Genomic DNA, 25,270 nt, shown 5'->3' with positions numbered 1-25,270 from the left:
GAGCGCACACTGTCTGTTTAATTTATTTTACAAAAGCACAGCGTTTTGTTGTTATTATAAGTGTATACAAATAAAATTAGACATTTTACAGATTCGAATGATGTATTGTACTTATCTGTATGATCAATAAAGACAGTAATTTAAGTTTGTTTCGCCATTATGAGGGAAAACCCACAAAAACCACCCAGAGGGTTAATTGTGTGAATCATGGCGGATTTGATGTTTGATTTAAAACTTGGCGCATAAATAAAACAAATGTTTACTGTTTGAAAATATTTTTCGGTTGAGTTTATTTATTTGTTTTATATCTAAGTAAACAAAGGGCGTTGTAAATAAATTTATCTTTTGCCGAAGGTTTTAATTTTGCCTCTTTTATATTTAATTATTTATTTATGTATTTATATTTTTTTATAAAAATGATAAAACAGAAATGTGTGCTGAATTGATAATAAAATTTATAAAATTTAATTAATAAAAATGTTGTTACCTAATGAATGTGTCTAGGCTGAACATCCACATATAGAACACAAGCAGAGAAAAGATGATGATGATGATGATGATGATGGTTCTCAGTCATGTTTACATCACTGACTTCCTCTGTCTCATCCACGTTAGCTTTACTTCTTGTTGCTTTCTGCCTGCTCATTCTTAGCTTTGTTAACTAGTCTACATCTGTGGTGAGTGAGAGGCAGGACATTATACACAATTGGATTGAAAAAGACACGCAATGACAGGAAATCGGTTGGTGGGCTGAAATCGGCACGCAGTGAAAAAAAATATTGACATTTCACCAAACCATGGATTAAAACTAAAGCAATGAGCCGGTTCTGAAAATGTAAGAAGTAGAAAGTACAGATATTTGTGTAAAAATGTAATGAGTAAAAGTGAAAAATAAATAGTGAAATAACGTACTGATACCAAAAAAATCTACTTAACTACAGTAACGAAGTATTTGTACTGCGTTACTTCCCACCTCTGCCTTTTTTGAATATTTTGAGTGTAGCCCACTTGTCTAACTATCTGTCTAACTATTTTTTTCCCGGTGTTAAAGTGTTAAAATGCCTACCATACCAGCATTAGCATGCTAACTTTGATAACTGTTACTAGCTAAGTTTAAGCTGTTAAGGTGTTTTGCATTCTAATTGTATATAACTGTACATTCTGTATTCTTATATATTCCGAAGTAGCAAATGTTGCATAGCAAGTAAACTAACACTGACTGCTAGTTGTATGACTAACTGCAGTAGTTGTAATAATCATAGAGATACAGTGCAGGTTTTTGTAAGTGAGATGTCATTAATTTGATCAACAAAGTTTAATTAACAAAATCAGACATTATTTCTGAGACAATTCCATTGCTCTCACATTAACTCAATGTCTGAGGCTCTGCTTTGCAGGCAGCTCAGGAAAGCTTTACTACAGATAAGAGAAAAAAATATCATTTTGGTAAACTTAATGACTGATCATGAATTCTTTTTTGTTTGTTTTTACACATTTCATGATTGCAGTGTGAAGCAATAAAATCACAGTTATACTTGTCATATCAGATCAAATCATTGAGGAGGTCTAGTTCAGGTAATAACCACTATTTTAGTTTATATCAGGAAAGGGCACTTTAAACAACAGGGTAGTATCAACCAAAAATATTCTTGACTAAGCATAGTATTCAAACCATAGGACATAGGTAACACCCCCCACCCCCCTTCAAGGCTGCGATTTATGTGTGTGCGTGTGTGTGAGAGAGAGACTTATAACTTTTCTGATAGTTACCCTCAATGGATTTTCTCTCATACAAGACTTACTTAGGTATTATCTGTACAAAAAAGCAAAAACAAATGTAATGCAAAAGAAAAAAAGCCAAGCTGTAGGTACATGTGGGAGGAGAATCTACACAGACAGAATGATTGCTGACAGTGAAGGTCTCTGGCACTTGAAATAGAGTTGTGGAGAAAAAGAGATATTGCTCACAGAGAATAAACTTATCTCTTACACCTTGTCTGCTGAGTTGTGGTGGATAAATTAATTGGATCAAGGATGAAGAATGTGAAGGATTCGTGTGTACTAATTTGATTATTTGCAAATCTTTTCCAAACCTGTGGACAGGTCATGGCACTCATGGATCTATGTACACCAGAAAGAAACAAGGGCAGGATGAACTGTGCTCATTACAAAATGGTGAGCTTTTGCTAAACCTGGCTATAGAGAGCTGAAACATAGCCTAAGGGGATAAACAAAGAACCTTGAGCTACACCACAATGTGGCAGTTAGAAGGGTTTATTTTGATACTAAAAATGCTTGCAGTAATATATAATAATAATAATAATAATAATAATAATTATAATAATAATAATAATATAATATAATATAATGTTGAGTAAATAATGGTATGAATGCCATTGCTGGAGCACAAGTTGAAGCCATTTATAGCTTAGTAGTTTAAACAGTGTCTATAGTTGAAAGTGTGGTGTGTGAGTGTGAATCATTAAAAATTACAAAAGTGTGGATCATTACAAAATTATACGAATTTGCAAAGCATAATGTGAGGTCTGATCAGAAAAGTGTAAAGAAGTTAAAATAGATAAGTATTAGAATAAGCAAAAACTACTGTCTGAGCTGTGCTATAAAAACCTTATGCACACTATCTGACCAAACAAATCTGATCATTCGGCTGTGTTGTGGTATAAATATATTTTATTAATTTTTTTATTTCATTGGGTGTTTTTTCAGCAGGATGTGTGTTTAAGAGTTAAATAACTGACAGCATTTATTTAAACTCTGTTCCTTGCTGACCTTTCCATCACCTCTCTGCAATTTAATCTAATTACCTTTAACTGAGCTGTTATTTTATGCTGCTGCTGTTGCTGTGTGTGTGTGTGTGTGTGTGTGTGTGTGTGTGTGTGTGTGTGTGTGTAATGGAGGGCCTCTGGTTAGCTGTATTTTTGACTCACTGCATTAGCTCTGTAATTAGAGTAAAGTTAGCATAGGGGCATTTTAAGAAATTCCTTTAAGGTTGCTCAACCTCAAAGTTTCAGGAGATAAAAGAAAGAGTTTCTGCTGACAGCCCACTGATCCATACAGTGTGTTTTTTCTTTACAGGTGTGTGTGTGTGTGTGTTCTCATTGGTGTGCTTGTGTGTGTGCATCTGTGCGTATATATTTGCTCATATGCCTATCTATGTGTGTATGTGTCTGTCTGTGTGTATGTGAGTGGTTGTGTGCAAGTCTTTGTGTGTGTGTGTGTGTGTGTGTGTGTGTGTGTGTGTGTGTGTGTGTGTGTGTGTTGAGGAGTAGGTGCCAAGTTTCCCAATGGCTTTAAAAGTAAACTCAAACTCCAAAACGACTACACTAGAAAATCTCTACAATGACATTTAGGTAGTTGAATTTACTTCGCCTGTGCAAATTTAAAGGATTTAAGCACTATATATGGAGTGAAAATAGCAGGGGACCAAAATCCCAGATATTGGATTAAATTATATATATCCCAGATATTAATATATTGAATAATATATTAAATTTTATTTGTATCGCACATTTTACAGTGGACACTGTCTCAAAGCAGCTTTACACAGACAAAGCGGTAATAAGGTTATATAAAAGAATGTGTACGTTTATTGACTATAAGTTAGTTCCTTATAATTGTTTATCCCTGATGAGCAAGTCAGTGGCAACTGTGGCGAGGAAAATGGTATGAGGAAGAAACCTTGTGAGAAAACAGCACCAAATGTGACACTGAATGTCCATTCGTTGTAGATACATTGTTGAGGTGTGTAGTAGTAGGTGCGTAAATGCATATCTATTCATGCAAACTGTTCTGAGCCACTGTAGTAGACTGTTGATATTAATTACTGTCCGAATCAGTCCTCAAAGTTCTTAAATTGCTCAGCAGCTTAATGGATCTTTAGGCTGTAAATGTGGAACCATCCCCAGCTGGACAGAGTGCTCACAGTTGAGAAGGACTCCATCCAGGGGTAGGACATCAGGATGAATCAGGCAGATCCGAAGAGAAGAAAGGACAAAAACACTGGTCACTGAAACCTCAGGGGCATGTTTACTCAACAGAGAAAGAGAGAGAGAGAGAGAGAGAGAGAGAGAGAGAGAGAGAGAGAGAGAGTGACAGGAAGGGAGAAAATATAGATTCTTAAGCATTCTCATTGTTTATGTGTTTAAGGACACTATACTGTGTGATCAGCATGGAAGAAATTAGAATGATTTTTGTTAGGGTGTTTAGGTTGGGGTGTATATGTTATGGTGTTTAGGTTAGGTGTATGTGTTATGGTGTTTAGGTCGGGTATATGTGTTATGGTGTTTAGGTCAGGGTGTATGTTTTATGGTGTTTAGGTTAGGGTGTATGTGCTATGGTGTTTAGATTGGGGGTATGTGTTATGGTGTTTAGGTTAAGGTGTATGTACTATGGTGTTTAGATTGGGGTGTATGTGTTATGGTGTTTAGGTTAGTGTATGTGTTGTGTGGTTTAGGTTAGGTGGATGTGTAGTGGTGTTTAGGTTGGGGTGTATTTGTTGTGGTGTTTAGGTTGTGTTGTATGTGTTATGGTGTTTATTTTGGGGTGTATGTGTTGTGGTGTTTAGGTTGTGTATGTGCTATGGTGTTTAGATTGTGTATGTGTTATGGTGTTTAGGTTAGGGTGTATGTGTTGTGTTTAGGTTAGTGTATGTGTTATGGTGTTTAGGTTAGTGTATGTGTTATGGTGTTTAGGTTGGGGTGTATGTGTTGTGGTGTTTAGATTAGGGTGTATGTGTTATGGTGTTTAGGTTAGTGTATGTGTTGTGGTGTTTAGATTAGGGTGTATGTGTTGTGGTGTTTAGGTTAGGGTGTATTTGTTGTGGTGTTTAGGTTGTGTTGTATGTGTTATGGTGTTTATTTTGGGGTGTATGTGTTGTGGTGTTTAGGTTGGGGTGTATGTGCTATGGTGTTTAGATTGTGTATGTGTTATGGTGTTTAGGTTAGTGCACATGTTGTGGTGTTTAGGTTAGGGTGTATGTGTTGTGGTGTTTAGGTTGTGTATGTGTTATGGTGTTTAGGTTAGGGTGTATGTGTTATGGTGTTTAGGTTGGGGTGTATGTGTTGTGGTGTTTAGATTAGTGTATGTGTTGTGGTGTTTAGGTTTGGTGTATTTGTTGTGGTGTTTAGGTTGTGTATGTGTTATGGTGTTTATTTTGTGTTGCACGTGTTATGGTGTTTATTTTGGGGTGTATGTGTTATGGTGTTTAGTTTAGGGTGTATGTGCTATGGTGTTTATTTTGGGGTGTATGTGTTATGGTGTTTAGTTTAGGGTGTATGTGCTATGGTGTTTATTTTGGGGTGTATGTGTTGTGGTGTTTAGGTTGTGGTTTATTTGTTGTGGTGTTTAGGTTTTGTTGTATGTGTTATGGTGTTTATTTTGGGGTGTATGTGTTATGGTGTTTAGGTTTGGTGTATGTGTTGTGGTGTTTAGGTTGGGGTGTATGTGTTGTGGTGTTTAGGTTAGGTGTATGTGTTGTGGTGTTTAGGTTGTGTTGTATGTGTTATGGTGTTTATTTTGGGGTGTATGTGTTGTGGTGTATAGGTTGGGGTGTATGTGTTATGGTGTTTAGGTTAGTGTATGTGCTATGCTGTTTATTTTGGGGTGTATGTTTTATGGTGTTTAGGTTGGGGTGTATTTGTTGTGGTGTTTAGGTTGTGTTGTATGTGTTATAGTGTTTATTTTGGGGTGTATGTGTTGTGGTGTTTAGGTTTGGTGTATTTGTTGTGGTGTTTAGGTTGTGTTGTATGTGTTATAGTGTTTATTTTGGGGTGTATGTGTTGTGTTGTGGTGTTTAGGTTATGACGTATCTAGGCACAAGCTACTATTTTGTGACAGGCCTCTCTGTTCTCTATGATGACAGTTTATTCTGTGTTAGTAAGCATGATGGGTAAATAAGTCATAGATTGTGCTGTTTAAAAAGAGGGAAATACCTGCTGTTTGTGTTTCAAATTGTACACAATGCTGCATGAAGTGTGCGTGTGTATGTGTGTGTTTGTGTGCACCTGTTGCCTCCTATCATTAGTCTATTCCACTGAGTAAAAACATTCCTCTGTTGCTTTGTTCTCACTAGAAACAAACTGCATGTTGGGGCTCGGTGTGTGGGGGTAAAATCTTCAAAAAAATTATAAATATGTGAAAATCATTTTCCACTAATTCATCACAAGTCCTCCGTAAATGTTTCTTTTATGTAATTCTTTTGTTCAAAAAATACATAATTTAAGGCATTTATTTCAATTAATCTCTGAAACCACAAAAGTTGGCAGGTTAAGATAAACAATAATTTTTTTTTTTTTTACTGTCTGTGGATTTTGTAAAAATTTTTGATATGTGTCTGTATCAGAAGCAGAGCTCGGTGATGATGTCATGGGACGTAATAAGATGCCTGGGTAGAAGCTTTTTTTAAACACACTGATTCAACACAGGGCCTTTCACATTATTCATTCCCTTAATCCACCCCCCAACATTCTGCCCTGAGTGCACTGAATAGGGCGCATGAATAGGGCACAATGGCCGGCATTTGAATACTCTGCTTAACAAAAGGACAAACGCTCAGCTCACTCTGGTTCTCGTCTTTAAGCACTCGTTTCTGATGCTGTAAATCAAAATCAAAACATCATTTTTGATTGCGATTGCACTTTTTTTGACATTTGGATCACTGCAAGTTTCATTTTCTCTCGGACAGATCTACACAGACTGGGCAAATCACTATTTGGTAAAATCAGGACATAAACAGCTGATTAAAGATCTACAGCAAGATGTTTCTGATGGAGTGCTTTTGGCTGAAATCATCCAAGTTGTAGGTAAGATAATTTAATTAATATCTTCCTTTAACAAACAAACACACTAATTGATTCAGTTGATGCTTGGAAATGTATGTTTCAAACTTTCAGTCACCATGAAGTGTGCAAGCTTTGGGCTCCTATTTAGTCGCTCACAGTCTTTTGGAGTTTGTGTGTGTGTGTGTGGGTGGGGTAAAAGTGCTCAAAGTAATTTTTTTTGGTTAGTATGTTCCCTGAGCATAAGAACAGACAAACAAGCATTTATGAACCCATAAGATTACTGCATTAGACACACAAAGGGTAAACATTTTTTGTTGGTACACACCCGTCATCAGCTGCTCTGTCCATCCTCCTGTCTCTTCATATATCTATCCATCTTTTATTTTAACCCTCCTACCAGCATGCCTGTGCCAAGAATAGAATGTGTCTTTCTGTCTGTCTGTCTGTCTGTTTGTCTGTCTGTCTGCTTGTTTGTATATCTGCCTGTCATCTGTGCTGTTCGAAAAAAGCTGTTCAGAGAAACAGAAACATACACACACATCTAAATCTCTGTAGATTATGATGTGTTTATTTAATAACTCTCGCTCACTCAAAAATCAATTGAACAACTTCAATTTTGTTTTTTCTGTTTTTTCTCAAGGGATGAGAAACAAAACAGATCAAGATTGCTACTAAAATTTGAGCTTCACACACACACACACACACACACACACACACACACACACACACACACACACACACACTTGTTTTTAACCATATATGCTGTCTACTGTAGTATCTTTGCTGTGTGTTCTAGTGATGTTATCCAGAATATTGATGTTATGTGATCCAGTAGGGTGATGTAACCCAGAATAGTTACATCATGTGATCCAGTATAATTATGTGAGCCAAAAGACTGATGTCATGTGATCCAGAATAGTGATATCATGTGATCTATTATCCATTAATTATATTATAATTATATCGAAGCGATCAATTATTTTTTTCTATCATACATACATACATGCACATACCTTGTGCATCTTCATTTGGATCCAACTTCAGTGTATGTGGTAGTGTGGAATCAGCTGGCAGTGCGTACTGCCGTCTCTCAGCTGCTCGTAGGGGGTTGGGCCAAGTAAAACACACGTGGACACACACTTAGTCATTCACTCACTGACTCTTACACACGGCAAAACACCCGAACACACTCTATAACACTCTCCTGGACAGAGTTTGTAGACCTAAACACTTAACTTTTTCTTTCTGCAGCCAATGAGAAGATCGAGGACATAAACGGCTGCCCAAAGAGCCACTCGCAGATGGTGAGTATTTTCTATCTATTTTTTATTTAATTGTAATTTATTTTCAGTATTCACTGAGTGAATTGCAGAATTTGATAGAAAGCGTGAGATATTTATAAAGACAGACAGATAGATTACTGCTTTTTATACTGTAATAAAAAACTCCCTCCTGGTTTGCTTGCACTCTGCCTGTGTCTCTGTCCCTATCCCAATTCTATTCTAAATATTATAACACTTGTTTATACCACAACATTGCTATATTCTAGAATCTGATGGATCAGAGTTTGGGAGAAGCTTAATCATGCAGATTTTAATCGCTGACTGCTAATAATCTAAAGTTTGATTCCAAACTTATAACAAAAATATGTTGTTATTTATGAAAGAAAACATATAAAATAGAGATATCGATAAACATTGGTGTGCTAAATTTTCCCTTTGAAGAGATCTTTACCATGGAAGGAGTCTCCAGTGTCAGTGTTTTTTAACGGTCTGTGAGTTCTCTGCCATGTGAAACTTTTCAGAACAAAGAGGTTTACACTGTGCAGTTTCTCAGTAACATGACAATCTGTGTTTTCTTTGTCTTATTGGTCAACAAAATAAGAAACAAAAGAAGAGATTAATTTTAGGGACAGGAACTAGAAGAACAGGAAAGTCTCTTGGATCTTCTATAATGTTAAAAGTATTGATTAACAAAATGTATTTATGTTAAAAATAGTGATGTTTATTAACACAGTTAGCTGAATAAAGGACCTGCTTTTATTGGGGAAGAGAATTATAGTTTAGCAGAAAGGCATGGTACAGGTGACTATGGTTATTATCTCATTATAGGTGAGACTCAATCAATTCATGATTTGTATTATTTTTAGTAATTATATTCTATAGCTTAGATCAGCAAGAATTTTTTATCAGAAATATACATCATGTGAAGTGTGTTTGTTTGAACAGAAACGTATAGAACAATAGAGGAGTTTGACAGAGAGACAGTAGGGTTTATAAGCACTTCTCATGCTTCACTGTTAAACAATTAGAAACCAGAATGACAGTTACAGAGCTAGCAGTTTATTTATGAATGTTTAGCTACTCCATCGACACTCCCACTATTAAACGCCTCACAGAATTAGCAAACCTACTCAGCTTATAAAGGTATATCTTATCTTTAAATGATGAGAATCTTGCACCCTTGACTCATGTCCATTTTTAAAATTGCATGTTCCTCATATTCCTATACTGTTAGGACTGCTCAAAGGTATATAAACAGCCATAGTTTTAAAGACAACTAAAAAATATTTGGAGCACTGCTGTGTCCCTCTCTGCTCAGTATATTTCTGAAATTTTCACAGCTTCCAACTATTACTGTTATTTCAGTAGATTATAGTTAGCAATGTTAGAAAGAAAGAAAGAAAGAAAGAAAGAAAGAAAGAAAGAAAGAAAGAAAGAAAGAAAGAAATTAAAGTACATACAACAGCATTGTAAGCAGGTACAGGACACACATACACTGTGTACTGACAGAAAAGTAAGGACTAAAGCATGATGTCACAGGAAAATGATCAAATATGGATTTTTACTTTCCATATATTAATCTATTTCTTACATACTGTCCCAAAGTATTTTATTACTTTTATACTACAATTTACCAGTTAAACCATTTAAAAGCTTACTCTCTCATTGCATACTCTCTCTTACATTATAGCAGCTATAAATAATTGTTCCTTCACCACCAATTGTTCCTTCAGTTGCAAAGTGCTGACACTCCTTCCATAAAATTGTATTTGTGAAACGGTGCAAAAAGATGACTAAACGCTAGACATTAAAGACAGAGTTTTGGGGATGTGTTATTTAAGCGTTGGTAAGTGGAGGTGAGTCACAGCAGATGTCTTGTCAGAATTAATAGTGTGATGAATTCTACCTTTTATCCAATGAGACATGGATGATTGAAGTTAAAGACACACGTGTTTGCATGCAATGAAGAGTCATGCAAACACATAAAAGTACAGAAAGAGTAAAGGGTTAACACAGGGTAACAGGTAAACCCTTTACTCTTCCTGTACTTTTATTAGATGCAAAATGATGAGATGCATACTTTTAAAGATGAGATGCATCCTTTTAAAATAATGACACCCTTTAGTCTCTTTACAGGCAACATCACTATAACAACCATAGACTTATACAGATCCAAACCTTTAGATAACCTTCTGTCTTTCTGTTTAGATCCTAATGTTTACTACTAAAAATAATAATCTAACAGCTGTAGAGATGTAACAGATGAGGGGAATCTCAGAGAATGGGAGCAAAGGAATCTCTATAGGGTGTGTAGAAGTCACATAACACATGTTCATACCACACACATGTACAAATGTACATGTACACACACACATACATACACACACACACACACACACACACACACACACACACACACACACACAAACACACATACAGACACTTGGGTGATTAGTCTCACTAGGAAGTCATCTATTTTTCTTTAGTATGAAAAAGTTCATCTTCATGAGTCATGCTTATCTCTAAGCAGTCTGTCGACTGTCGACTGTCGACTGATCTGTAATCTGTAGAGAAATAAATTCCACACACATGTAAATAATCTACATTTACTATACATTTAATTCATTCTGTGTTCTTATCAATTCAATTGTGTGTAGGGGTGTGCCAACAAAATTAGTTTTATTTAGAGAGTTATATTTATTCAGAGTGCATGATATGAATTCCTGTCCTAAAATTCCATGGTGCAACCTTTGGCTCTTGGGAACATCTGTCACCCAAATACATGCCAGGGTGTGTTGTTGTGCGATTCCTCGCATTTCTTCTTCTTCTTCTTCTTCTTCTTCTTCTTCTTCTTTTCATTATAATCACAATCTAAATATTAAATTCATACTTGGTAGATCGTTTTAAATAACTTTATTAATATTTAATTATTATTTGGACTTTTGGTTTTAATATTTTCTTACTAATATTATTTATTTTATTATTATTATTAATAAAATATTTAATATTAAAGTGTAAGTCACACGCTGATGGAATCTGACCAATTAGCTTTTGCTTATTGACTCTGTAGTGTTTGCCTAGCAATACGGTGCTTGATGTGTAGTTATATCTTGGTGAAAACCAAATGTATAGGAATATACATTTATATATAAGAATATAGGAATATTGTAAGCTTATGGGGACATTTAGCTTTTTTCCTTTTTAATTAATTGCATTTAAAGTAAGGGTTAGGTTTAGGTATAGCATAATATAATAATGTCATGGCAAGTGTATGTGAGCATGTAGGATTTGGGAATTTTCTGGAATTTGATGGTCTCAGTTTTACTGAAACTTTTTCTACGTCTTCCTCTCTCCAGGTTGAAAATATTGATACATGTCTTACTTTTCTGGCAGCAAAAGGTGTGAACATACAGGGACTATCAGCTGACGGTAAGACACTTTATTGCCTGGCCACAAAACAATTACTACCTGGTTTAAACTAAGCAAATAGGTAAGAGCTGAACTGATGCATCAAGCTGCTTCTCATGTTTTAAACAATCATGAAGACATCCTGTGATTGTGGAAAAGATGTTACTCTGCTTCAGTCAAATTATTGGCCTGCATCATGCAAAGAAAACAACTAAGAAGATTACTGAGAACTGTCCAATGCATTGTTAAATCCAGGAAGGATAGTGGTGAACCATCATCTTGGATGAATGGAATGGAAAGGTGGTCAGAAAAATAAACAATTTGAATAAACAAATTGTAAAAAAAAATACTGTAGAACTCGCGACTTTGTTTCATAGTGATAGAAAGAGAATTTCCATAAACAGCTGTGAAGCATAAAGATTGGTCTCTGGAGCAATGGAAAAACAAAATGCAACAACATTTTCACACATGGATTTACCACCACAGCGTCTAGAACTTGAACCGGCTGGAGAAGACTTGCAACGCAGTTGTCCGACTCTGCCAAAATCAATACAAGATCTGAACGGAAATAAAAGTTGTGACATTGCATAAGCTTTATGTAATGATGCAATGGTGAATGCATTGCAATTCTTTTAGAATAATTAAAGGTAATATAATACAATTTATCTTCCATTGTGTTTATTTGCCTGTGACCAAGGAGTCAATTTAATGCATTTGGCGGACACCTTTATACAGAGCAACTTACAATTGTCCAAATCATACAACTGAGCAGCAGTGTGTTTAAGTTGCTCAGGAAAAAGTTTGATAATGCTGGGATTTAAACTCATGACCTGCTGATCCAAAGAACAATGCCTTAACCACTAAGCTACTGTACCATTCCCAAAAGGTGATACCTGCTAGGCTAGGGCTATACAAGCATTTATTACTGTAAGTATTTTCAACAGTTAGCATAGCTCCTATTAGCATAAGCATACCCAATAGGTATTGGCTCCAAACCCTAGAAACCACTAGAAGCACCTATAATTGTGCTGTACCTATATCTTTAAAATTACCTTTCACCCAACTAGCCCTGGCCCTGTTTGTACCAGTCAGTCTTAATGAAAGTAGGTGTGGCCTCAATGTCCTTTGTGGATGAACACCAGTATGTACTTAATTTTACAATGGATGCTCATTCACTGTCTGTATTTCTTTGTCTGTCTGTTCCTCTCTGTCTATCTGCCTGTCTTGCTCTCTCCCACTCCCTTTTTCCTGTCTGTTTCTGCAGAAATCAGAAATGGGAATCTGAAGGCGATACTGGGACTGTTTTTCAGTTTATCAAGATACAAACAGCAGCAGCAACAGCAGCAGAGTAGCTCACACACACACTTCACACACACGCCTACAAACACTGCACATACACAAGTGGCCTCCTCGCATGAGACAGACTCTTCAACATCACAGATCCAACGAGCACAGACAGAGATGCAGTCCAGGTATGGCACGGTTCCTGTAATTTCCTGCTTAGAAGGAACTGAGATGAGATAAAGGATTTGACAGAGTGAATGTTGCAGCATATTCAGCATTATGTGTCTGCTTTTCAGTCACTATCACTTTCTCTGTCTCTCTGTTTCCTGTTGTATCTTTTCTTTCTTTTTGTCTAGGATTTCCTCTGAGAGCAAACTTCTCAAGTTTTCCATTGGTCAGAAAAAGACATCTAGGTTAGCTCTCTCTCTCTCTCTCTCTCTCTCTCTCTCTCTCTCTCTCTCTCTCTCTCTGTCATGCTCTCTGTATCTCTCGCTTGCTCTCACTATTTGTCTCTTTTTCTTTATCTCCATTATCTGTCTTTCTTGCTTTCCTCATTTTTATTCTTCATACTTCTCCTCATTCACCTCACCACCATTTTCTCTTCATCATCCTACTCATTCTTCTCTTCCTCTGCATGCTGTATTAAACCCTTGCTAATGTTTAAATGAGATGAAATTCACGTTCTTCCCTTCTAACATTGAAACTCCGTCACATATCTACAGCCAAAGCCATTTGTTAACTTACATTATTAGTTATAATATTGATGTGCTAGTAGTAAGTTTCTGTCTGTTAACGTTTGGCTGTTGAGGAGACGTGTGTGTCATTACCAGTGAGTGTGTGTGTGTGTGTGTGCCTGCTTCTATATTATTGTTTATATATTTACACTTTTACTTTTACTGGTGTCTCTTTATGTTTTCTGTTTTGCTATATACATTCATATGATTATTTATTACTTGAACATATTAATGTTTTTATTTTATTTATTTTATTATTAACATTAGAAATATCAAATATTATTATGACTGTCTTTGCTGGCTGTTGTTCTCAAAACACTTTTAAGCTTATATTCTCAATTTCTGTTGTTCAGACTTCCTGGCCCTACATCAAGAGTTCCTGCTGTGTGTGTTGAGTCTCGGGGTTCAGTCAGCTCAGCAGGAAACAGACGCAGCCAGACATTCACTGAGAAAATCAAACCTACATCAACGCACACCAGAGGTACAAAACAAAGGCCAGCATCATAGGACTGTGCTGGAGAGAGAAGATAGTGTGTGTGCATGTGTGTGTGTCTGTGCACTAACCAGCTTTAGTCTGGAAAATAGTGCTTCAGCACTTCAGAAAAATCTGAAGAATGAAACCCCCACATACACATTGCTTCCATAGAGTGAAAATGCTATAAAATAAACTCCAATATGTCGCTCACATAATAAAAGATATATAACCATGATTTTTCTATTTGTTAATTATTACATTTTATTATTTCTATTAAATCCTACTTAAAAAAAATACATTTTGCGCAGTGGGTTTGTACTGCACTTCCGTTCACTGTGCATGTTAATCTCATGACTGCCAAGGCAGTGGATATTAAAAAAGTATTCTGTATAATAATCAGTGAGTAGTTTGCTAGAGGTGTACTGACAAACCATTTCCCAAGGCGGAATAATTATCTGCAGAATGGGATTTTCTGTTGCTATTTCCTAAATATTACGGAAGCATGTTATTAAGCAAATAAAGCATTAGAAGCATTAAAATTAGTGTGACTGTGAAAATGGTGAAATATTTATATATATATATATATATATATATATATATATATATATATATATATATATATATATATATATATATATATATATATATATTAGGCTATAACTAATGACTATTTAAATATAGTTATAAATCGATTAATCTGACAATTATTATTTTAATTAATCAGTTCTGTATTTTTCTGTATTTTACTTTTATAACTATATAGAACCCTAATTCATGGCACTTATGTGTAAAAGTATACAGGAAAAGCATTCGAATATGCAAATCGTGTATATTACCATTTGTATTGTTTTTAATGATTGCAGATGGCAAGTTGACAACCATGCTTTAAAAAATACACAGACATTTTGCTTAGTTGTAAAGATATAAGCATCTAGAATATAATGAATTTAATTATGTATAATTTTTTTATTATATATGCATAACATAAATATTTAAACATTGAAAACATGCATTGGAACATAGTAAAGTTGCAGCAAATCATGTTTAAAAACAGATAAGTTACTGTTGTAGCAGACAAATGCTAAGAAAAAGAGAATTGAATGGAGAAATGCAGCGAGCTAACAGGCTTAATTTAAAAGAAGCTGATTGCACAACCTGATGCTCATGAGTCATGCCAGAACAGATCCAGTGCGACTGACCCGAAGTTACAAACAAACAATTTACACAATAGCACATTAAACTATACCATTTTCACCATCTTACATATTATGTTTTTTATCTATAACAGCGTAAACGGTCATTGAGTTTAACTCAGCTAGTGTTTTTTTGTTTGATAATGATCAGAATGATCAGTGATGGACAATAAAATGCAGGAATTTAGTTCAGTCTTCGACAGAGAAATGGAAATAAATATTTAAAGAGAATAAACAAATAAACTTTCAGATAAAATGATTCTCACACAATTTGAGGTTAGGTTAAAAAAAAGCAATCTTTATTACCAGAGGACACTTGTCTTTTCTCTCTCACCGTAACTAAGTGATCTGTCTCTCTATCTCTTTCCTTCCCCCTATTGGAAGTCATTAGTGGTCTGACCCATTTTCCATGTGGCTAATTGGGCCTTAATCACTTCTTAATAGCTGCTTTGTTTTTGCATGCTGATGCAGAACTGGAGCACGATGGGAACACACACACACACACACACACACACACACACACACACACAGTGAAATATAACATATTTGAATAATATGAATAACATATTGATTATATTCAAAAAGTAATATACACAGTGTGCAAGTTGCAAATTAAATATATTAATACATGTGTGTATTTGTTAATGTCTCTTTACGGTTACAAGAGAGATAGAGAGACAGAGAGAAGGACAGACAAACAAACTATTACTGGGGATGGGGGCAGTGTAGAGTTAGTGAGGTGTAGAGAAAGAGTCACAGTCCTTCTTGAAACACCTCTACTTCTACACTTCTAGAGTTTTTCACTAAGCTTTTTAAATTATCTAAAGTTTCTGGAATATTTCATTCTTAGAGGTGAGTGAATATGGTTGTCTTCTATTTTCTTTTACATTGAGACACACACAAACACACACGCGCGCGCGCGCACACACACACACACACACACACACAGTTAAATGTGTTAAATTAAATCTAACTATTATTTAATGCATATACATCAAATTTAATCATCCTTACAAGTTGATTTTGTATTTAATTTTTAACTATAGTTTTATAGTTCATTGTTCGCCTGTTTATTATAATGCAAATTGTAACCTATTTGTTTTCTAATGCTTGATTTGGGAAATAATTCTTAGGTTTCTTAAAAAATGATTTTGAAATTTTCCTGAAATTTTCCTGATTCCTGAAATTAAATGCCCTGTTTCACTTTGTATTGATTTAAATTATATTAATGAAGTGTTTGTAGTCATGACAGTACAGTGGCTGCAGGATTTAATCATGCGTCTGTGTTGTCTGTGTTAGTCTAAACAGTTCATAGGAGTTCTCAGGCTGGCAGATAGAGAAAGAAGTGGCCTTATATGATTAAAAAAGAATATTGTCCATGTCTGTATTCTGGTTTTAAACCTTTCTTATTCCCAGCTTCATTCATTACATTTTTTTTCTTCATATTATTGACCAAGAACACAAGTCTCTGAGCTAAAGCTGACAATTTACCCTGTGTGATCAGTGACTGTATTTTAAGCAATGCTGCTACAGAAACTGACAGCTTTTCTTACATCTCAGTAACTGAAAATAAGATTGATGCTTATTGACTACATTTGGGACAAGAGGAACACAGCAGAGTTATCTCCATCAAATTATAACACATACTGCCAAGATATGGCACATGGATATGGGATTTCTCTGGTTTCTCTGGGTTACTTACACTGTCTGAAAGCTTGCTGAAAGATGGATTGTTATGATACATTTTCTCTCGTTTTAAATAAGTGTGTGGGTTTGTTTGGTTTCTTGTGATGTTTATTCTCCTGTGTGAATAGCAGTTTTGGCATTATTCTGTTATTATTTTTATCATATATACATTTTTTCAGTTATATTCGATGATTATGTTGAAAGTTGATGAGAGTAACTAAACTTTATTTAATTCTTCCTTATAGAATCGTTAGACGCCATTGCCTCCCAACCAAGTTTGAATGAGCACACTTCATCATCATTGGCAACCACCTCCATCGTTACCAGCACTGTGCCATCTTCCTCTTCTTCCTCTGGCACTTCCAGCTCAGCCATCCCTCAGCCCAACTCATGCAGCAAACCATGGAGGAGCAAATCTCTAAGCGCCAAAAACGCGCCTACCTCCACTGTTTCTTCGGTTAAGGGGGAAGTCCCTTCTAAACAGGCTTCTCCTGTTGACCCACCCCACAAATCCCTGTCACAAAAGTCCATGTTGGAAAAACTCAAACTGTTTAACAGTAAAAGTGTCTCTAAATCCTCCACACAACAAGAAAGTGCTGTGCAAATGTCACTTGTTTCAGAGAAAGTAGAAGCTCCTGAGGTTCTGGAGGAAGCCAACGGCAACACATTAACAAGCAACAGCCCGAAGATGGCTCTAAAGGGCATTGCACAGCGCACCTTTAGCAGAGCACTGACAGCTAAAAAGGGCTCAGTAAAAGGTGTGGAAAAAGAAAAAGACCATGAGAAAGAGAAAGAGCGGGCTAAGGAGAAAGAGAAAGACAAAGGAAAGGATTCTTCTAAACGATTGTTTACTTTTGAAAAGGTGCCGAGTAGAGAAGCAGCATCTACAGAGGAAGTGACAGCCAGAAGTGAAGTTAGCAAGGCTACAGAGCCTAAACGAACCTCTAAAATTGCTAGCCTCATTCCCAAAGGAGGCAAAATGAATGCAACGAAAGATAGCTCTACCTCTGTTCACAGCGGAATCCCCAAACCAGGAAGTAAAAGCACAGCTAAAAGTTTAGGAGTGCCCTTCTGTGGCAAAGACAACGAAAGGCCACGTAGCATGAGACTAAGCAGTGGAGTTGGTTTCCATGGAGACAGTCACCACTCTTCTTCCTCTTCCAGTCTTGCATCTACAGAGGGCAAAGCTCATCATACCCAAGGCGTCACCTCAATTAGTAATGGAGGAACTACCCAGTCCACAGCTAGCAACACAGTTAGTGTACAGCTTCCTCAGCCTCAGCAGCAGTACAACCACCCAAACACAGCTACAGTAGCACCATTCATGTACAGGTAAGTATACCATTACAAAAGCAGTGCACATATACAAACATATACACACAAACATATTTCTTTCCAGATCCCAGACAGAGGGGGATGATATCGCAGAAAAGGGCTCCACAGGACACACTGGAGAGTTGGGTAGCTTCAGCAAAACCAGCCAGATGTCCACTGAGGATTTATCAGGTGAGAATGATTAGTGTGACAAAAAAAATTTTTTAACAGAAGAACAACAAAAAAATTATTTATTAACGCGGTTGGCTTTCATTGTTGTTGACCAGGTGAAGATCCTGAGACTAGGAGACTAAGAACAGTAAAAAACATTGCAGACCTTCGACAGAACCTTGAGGAAACTATGTCAAGCTTACGGGGGACACAGATCACACACAGGTAAGAATGGAATCAAATGTTTTTATATAGCAGCAAATAAAGGGAGATTTTTTGGAGAATTATATAGAATGGGTCACAGTAAAGTTTTTGTCTATACTCAGGTAACGGCTTTGCTCTCACCTGCACAAACAGACCACACCAAGACAGGAAACTGCACCAGGGTTCAAGTCAGATAGACTTATTTGGTTTATATGAAAGTCGCATTGAAATTAACAGTAAACATTCCTCGGTTTGCTCAGTTGGTTTATCCTTGTCTTCACAGGAGAGTGCATCTCCTCAACAAAAACAATGCAATTTTTTTTATTTGATTAACTCAAAAGCACTGAAGGATAGCCTGTGTGTACAACTTCATGACTAGGATTTGCCTTATATTTGCATTAAAGATTTTGTGTTTCAATATTGCCTCTCAGTACCACCCTTCAACCTTCAATATTGGAGGTATAGTTGTTATTGCATTTTACAGTAGATTGCAACAATGCATTAATTTAATCTGTTGCTGAAATCACAGAAATAGAGGTCAACTGAAATGGCTTTTTCTCTGGTCGATATTTAGAAATCAGTGCAGCCGACCCACGTTGCCCACGTGTGGCTTCTTTGTGGTTGCATCCACCACCACAACCTGGCACCTCCCAGCATCGTGCGGTGCCAAGACAGAGCATTGCAAAACGCATGTCCCCTAAAAGTGATCCGGTGTGACTCAGACTGCGGTCCTGAACTAGGACCACCTGGGGACCCTTCTCTCGGTGCTTAAGGGCATAGCCAGCTCCACCAAACACCCTCCTTGCTCTCCAACCAGCACATTAGCAGACATGGGGGGTTTGCCGCCTCTCAGGAGGCCCCTGAGCTGCTCCAGGATGTTGCTCTGGCTCTAGGTATGCCAGAGGTGTCTCAGTGGGTCCTGCACAATGTAGACAGAGGCTATACAGTTTAGTCCGGGTCCAAGCAGGCTCTGGTCACGGAACAAGAAGTAAACATTCTCTAGAGAAAGGTGGCCATCAAGGTGGTCCCTCCATCAGACAGTGAGTCCAGGTTTTATAGCCGGTATTTCATAATTCCCAAAAAGGACGGTGGGTTGCATCCTATACTGGACCTGCATCAGCTGAACTGTTTGCTTTTGAGACTCAGGTTCAACATGCTGATTTTGAAGCAGGTTGTGTCCCAAATCAGATTGTGTCCCAAATCAGGTCCAATGACTGGTTTATGACCATAGAGTTGAAGGATGCATACTTTCATATATCCATCCTTCCAGCTCGCAGGAAGTTCCTAAGTTTTGCTTTCGGGGCCGAAGCTTACCAATATCGGGTCCTTCCATTTGGTCTTGCCCTCTCACCCTGCACCTTCACAAAGTGTGTGGATGCGGCACTGGTCCCGCTGAGGCTTTGGGGCATCCACATTCTAAATTATATCGAAGATTAGTTGATAATAGCTCAATCAAAGCAACTGGCGGTCCGGCATCGAAATGTCATTCTTGCTCACATGAAGGAACTGGGGTTAAGGATGAACGCCAAAAAGAGTGTGCTTTCTTCATCACAGAGAACTACGTACTTAGGTGTAGTATTGGGATTGACCCTTATGTGGGCACATCTGTCCACTGCTCATGTCAAGTCCATTCTTGCGGCTGTCAAGAGAGTGGGGAAGGGCCAGTCACTCACTGTGACGCAGTTTCAGAGACTGCTGGTTCTGATAGCAGCCACCTCCAATGTGGTTCCACTTGGCCTCCTGAATATGAGACCCCTTCATTGGCTCAAGACCCGGAGTTTTTTCCAGATGGGCAATCCATTTCATACATTTGAGGTCACGCGGCAAAACCTACATGCCTTTCCTTGACCTACATGCTTTACTTGAAGGTAGCATATATCCTGGGACGCTTAAACCATGGAGCAGACACTCTCTCAAGGCAAGGGCCAAGGCCCGGGGAATGGCGACTTCAACCCTGATGTGGTGGAGCAAATATGGGAATAATTTCACAGAGCTCATGTGGATCTGTTTGTGATTCAAGAGACATCATACTGCCCCCTCTGGTCTTCCCTAACACCCCAACTCTGGGGCTGAATGCTATGGTACAGGTGTGGATGAGGCTCGTAGCCCTTCTCAAACAACCTCCCTGGGAGATTCCTCTCAGGAGGGATCTTCTGTCTCAGGCAGGGTGTTCATCTGTAGGCACTTCCTCGTGGAGCTCTTGCAACAGGTCAGCCTGTTAAGATTGTAACACAGCCATTGTGTGCAGGCAGCCGGCGGCATATAAGTCTTGCCCACCGAAGCAGAGATAGTCCTCAGAGGCTTGGTGGGCAGTACCTGGGGCTTTAAGGGATGATGCAGCACCCAGGGAGAGATAGCCAGCTAGCATCTCTTCAACCCGGGGCATCGCTCCACTATCTCACTCCTTCAGCCCCACTACATTAGTGTAAAAAGAGACTTTGGGGCTGAAGAGGTGGGCCAAATAAGGATTCTTCCAGGACCTGGTCACCTCAGTGTGCAGGTTTGAGAAAAACGGCAGACCCTGGCATGGAGGCAGTAACGTCAGTTGCAAGAAACATTCGTCCAGCTTGCTTAGGGGATGTTGTTTCTGCATATTGGCTGGCCAATCGATATCCAGCTCGAGTCCGCCAACAGCTCCTCAAACTGAACTGGCTGTGGGGGCATATCCTCTCCTCCTCCTGGCATCCATACCCTCCCCCTCCATGGAGATATTGAGGTGGGGCGCAGTGCTCTCTGCACAAGGGGGTAAAAATGCTGGATTACCAAAGCCTCTGCCAGATCCAATTGCTAACCCCAATATTTGATTTTAAAAAGCTATACGAATCTTTTGATAATGATTGCGGCAGGTTTGAACGCTGCTTGCTTTATATATTCACAGTTCTAGCTCTTTTGGTTTCCCTGTTTGGATTCCCAGTACAGACTACTGCTACATGCTTAATCGACCTAATTTGCAGAACAATTGATTGATTCATTAAAAAATGCTTAAAAACATCATTAGATTAATAAGAAATAATTTTTTACAATATAAGTCATACTGGACATTATAGCTGCTGACCACTCAGATAGAGACACTTCTTTATCCTAAATTCCTCAGTTCTGCACTCCTCTCTTCTGCTTTTCTCTATCCTACAGTCTTTTATACTACACTTCTCTGTGCTACACTCCTCTATCCTGCACTCCTTTGCCTTATACTTCTCTGTCCTACACTTCTCTCTGCTACACTGGTGCTTTAACTCATTTTTCATCAACAATCATCACTTTAATCTTGAGCATTCAAAAGCTTTTTAAATATTTGGTAAATATATATTGTTTAAAACATTTATAATTATCCATCACTTCTATCTATCCGGCAACCCCAAACCCTGAATCGATGCATTATTTATCACTGGTCTTTGAAGTAGCTTGACTTTCACTTTATCTTTCTGAACACCAAAAGAAAAATTTATTTTGCTTATATTTCTGCTGCTCAAGAGAGCTTTTTGTCATTTCTGCACTCTTTTTTCACGGCACAATGAAAGGGAATTCACTTTTGTATGTTTCTCCATCTATATTAAATCTTCACTAATCTAAGTTTATTATGGTACATTCTCTTAACGCTCATTTTTATACATTTATATCAAAATGTATGTATGTATATATATATATATATATATATATATATATATATATATATATATATATATATATATATATATATATATATAAATAAAATTAAAATATTATATAATTTATGTATTCATCAGTGCTCTGGAAACGTTTGATAGTGGTGGAACCACAGAAACGAACAGTCGTGGTTTCCGGTCATCTCGTGCTGCACCACTCTCATGGACTAATCGGATTGGTCCGTCCAGCCCACGGCTGCAGGCAGGCGATGCCCCCTCACCAGGAAATGGATATCCGGCTCATGGGGGCATGGCTGGGGCTGCCCTGGGCCACACACGCTACCTTTACTCTGCCCCTCTGCGTAGGCAGCTTGTAGCACGCAGCAGCGCCATCTGTGGGCTTGAGCTGGGAGAGCAGGATGGAGAGGAACTCCAGGCAGACGTCAGTGGCTATGTGAGCGACGGAGACGTGCTCACTAAGAACACACATACAGACGAGCTCAGCAGTGGGTGAGTCTTAAATCTCATACTTCAATGTTGCACTGGCAAGTACTGCCTTTCTATTATAGTGATCAGTGATGTATCAGTGACATTCATTATAAAATCAAATTGTTGAACAGCAGACAATTTTTGCATTCAGACATCAGACATTACATGGAGCAGACGGTCACTGTGTAAGTGGTGCTATATGATGGGCCCACATTTGCATGTTTGGTGCGACAGCACTTATCTCCTGCTGCACTATACGTGCTCCCTCCATAGCAGTCATAAATCACTGCTTATCTGATTCCAACATCTGATTCCTCTTCTCTGTTCTTTCAACCAGGTGAGGAAACGGACTTTCATTTAATGTCCAAACAACTGAGTCACTAACAACCTTCAAACAACTTTAGACCTACTTCTTCCAGCAGTACCTAAATGAAAACTCGTCCTAAAAAAACAAAACCTTGCTTTCTAAATATTTTCTTTCCCAACAGAGTTTTAGACTGATATGATTATTTTATATATATATATATATATATATATATATATATATATATATATATATATATATATATATAGTGATATGACTAAGAATCCTGTCAGTCTAAAGCTCTGTATTATTTTTAGGGCGAGTGCTAATTTAGGTATTGCTGGAGGAAATAGATCTAAAGTTGTTTGAACACCACATTTTGTGTTGGACACATCACTACTAGTTATTAGTGTTTGATTTATTTCATGAAATTCAAGACACGGTCAGGCCTAAAATTACCCAGCTCAGAGAGGACACTATGTAGTGTGGGAAGCCCACACTCAGGCATCTTTACCAACATGAAATACCAGACATACGTAGGCCCAACACTATGGGGACTGAGCAGTCTAGCCCACACCCTTGAGTGGCTTGTGGGCACTATTTAGAGTGGGCAGCTCACTCTCAACCCATATAGGCCCCAAATGGTCATGTTTGCTGGGCCAGTGACATGCAGATTTGACATAATGCAAAACTGTAACAATAGATACCAAATATCTCTGTTATACAGTTTTCCAAAATACAGTGTGTAGTGTAGAATGTAGCATATAATTCACAGTTTGAGACACAGGTACTTGGGTTGAGAGATGACAAGTCACATCGTAACCTAATACTACCACCAAGATAGTGTTAGCATAGACTGATATTAGCTTAAGGTGAGGTTAGCATCAGGCTGACTTTATTTTAGCTGTAGCTAATGTTAGTTCATAGAGGAAGGAAATAGGGGGCTCTCACTAACTTTTTTAACTAAAGCGTCCATGCAGTTGTCTTATTGATTTTTATAAAATTTAAGTCATTTATGTGGATATTTCCTATAGCCAAACACTAATTCTGTCTGACTGTAAATTTCCACTCTCTCTGTTCCACTCTCCTTGTCTGTCTTTTAGCTACCTGACGGATGGTGGTTTGAGTTTATATACTCGTCGTATGAACCGTTTTCCAGATGGACTGGCACTGATGCGAGAAACTTTGCAGAAACATGTATCGACAGGTCAAGGAGATGCAGACAGGTATTTTACTCATCATCATCATCATCATCATCATCATCATCATCATCATTATGCTTTAACAATGTCTATTACACAATAGCAGTAATGTGTTCTGATCTGCTGGAAGTGATACAGTGTGTTGTGTTTGGCTTCCTTACACAAACAGACTCCCACTTCCTGGGGCTACCTTGACTGTCTGTGGCTGATGCTTGATTCTCTCTGATGGTTTAGTCTTTTCCACTTTTTCTATTTCACTTACCGTAATTTCTGGACTATAAAGCGCACCCTTATATAAGCCACACCCCGCACACTGAATTTGACAAAGATTTAAATTTTTAACATAAATAAGCCGTCTACACTGAAACGAATTAACTTTACACAGGCTTTAACGAAAGACACTAAATGAAATATGTTGCGCTTCTATTAGGAGCATAGTGGTATCTTGGGAATAGCCTGGCACTGCATTCTTCTGGTATTACTGCGTGTGTTGAAGACTGAGGATTATGTCCTTATTATATTCTGACGCTCATTTCTAAGTTTCTGAGTTTTGGAAAACTGTCTATGCTTATATGATTTCTGTTGCAAATGGAGTTAGTGAGCTCTCCCTTAACCCAGACGCTCTACAACGGCTTGTATCTAAACAGTAGCCGACCAAGTAAGTCATTGTTCACTGTCTTCCTCTTTCCTTTCACAACTACAGTGGTACCTTGACCTACGAGTGCATTAATTTACGAGTTTTTCGAGGTACGAGCAGTCACTCGGTCGATTTTTTTGCTTTGTTACGCAAGCAAAAAATTGAGGTACGAGCTCGAGATGCCGCTGCTACATGGCGAAGCGAAGCCAGAAAGCGAAGATTGTGACGAAAATTAAAATAAGCAAAGAAGAAAAAGTAAAAATTGTAAAGTTTAGGGATACGTGGTGTACAGGAGTGATAGTAAAAAACGAGTTTTCCTTCCGCCTCCGCTTATCGCCTCTACCCCCCCCCTCCACACACACACACACACCCCACCGGCGTTTTCGTTAGCTCAAGTCGTCTCATCTCCAAAAATACACTGAATAAAACCTTATTACATTGCCTTGCGAAAGTATTCGGCCCCCTTGAACTTTGCGACCTTTTG

At 37.8% G+C, this 25,270-nt stretch overlaps 1 protein-coding gene across 5 annotated transcripts in view; it reads left to right on the top strand.

The window, feature by feature from the left end:
* Positions 1–25,270, top strand: part of nav2a (neuron navigator 2a) — a 97,523-nt gene that overhangs the window by 30,265 nt on the left and 41,988 nt on the right. For 3 of the 5 annotated variants that reach the window (XM_046857487.1, XM_046857486.1, XM_046857489.1), the window contains 12 exons: positions 2,104–2,175; positions 6,704–6,821; positions 8,052–8,104; positions 11,440–11,512; positions 12,756–12,963; positions 13,132–13,188; positions 13,863–13,990; positions 17,109–18,195; positions 18,263–18,369; positions 18,465–18,573; positions 22,296–22,664; positions 24,051–24,173. In XM_046857487.1, the coding sequence (XP_046713443.1) occupies positions 2,104–2,175; positions 6,704–6,821; positions 8,052–8,104; positions 11,440–11,512; positions 12,756–12,963; positions 13,132–13,188; positions 13,863–13,990; positions 17,109–18,195; positions 18,263–18,369; positions 18,465–18,573; positions 22,296–22,664; positions 24,051–24,173 (2,504 nt within the window). The remainder of the gene's footprint in view (positions 1–2,103; positions 2,176–6,703; positions 6,822–8,051; positions 8,105–11,439; positions 11,513–12,755; positions 12,964–13,131; positions 13,189–13,862; positions 13,991–17,108; positions 18,196–18,262; positions 18,370–18,464; positions 18,574–22,295; positions 22,665–24,050; positions 24,174–25,270) is intronic. The other 2 variants (XM_046857490.1, XM_046857488.1) reach the window with 2 other exon arrangements.

The sequence above is a fragment of the Silurus meridionalis genome, chromosome 9 (genome assembly GCF_014805685.1).
Source record: "Silurus meridionalis isolate SWU-2019-XX chromosome 9, ASM1480568v1, whole genome shotgun sequence".
NCBI classification, from domain to species: Eukaryota; Metazoa; Chordata; class Actinopteri; order Siluriformes; family Siluridae; genus Silurus; species Silurus meridionalis.
Note: the sequence above shows the minus strand (reverse complement) of the source record. Positions and strands in the feature narration are given on the sequence as shown.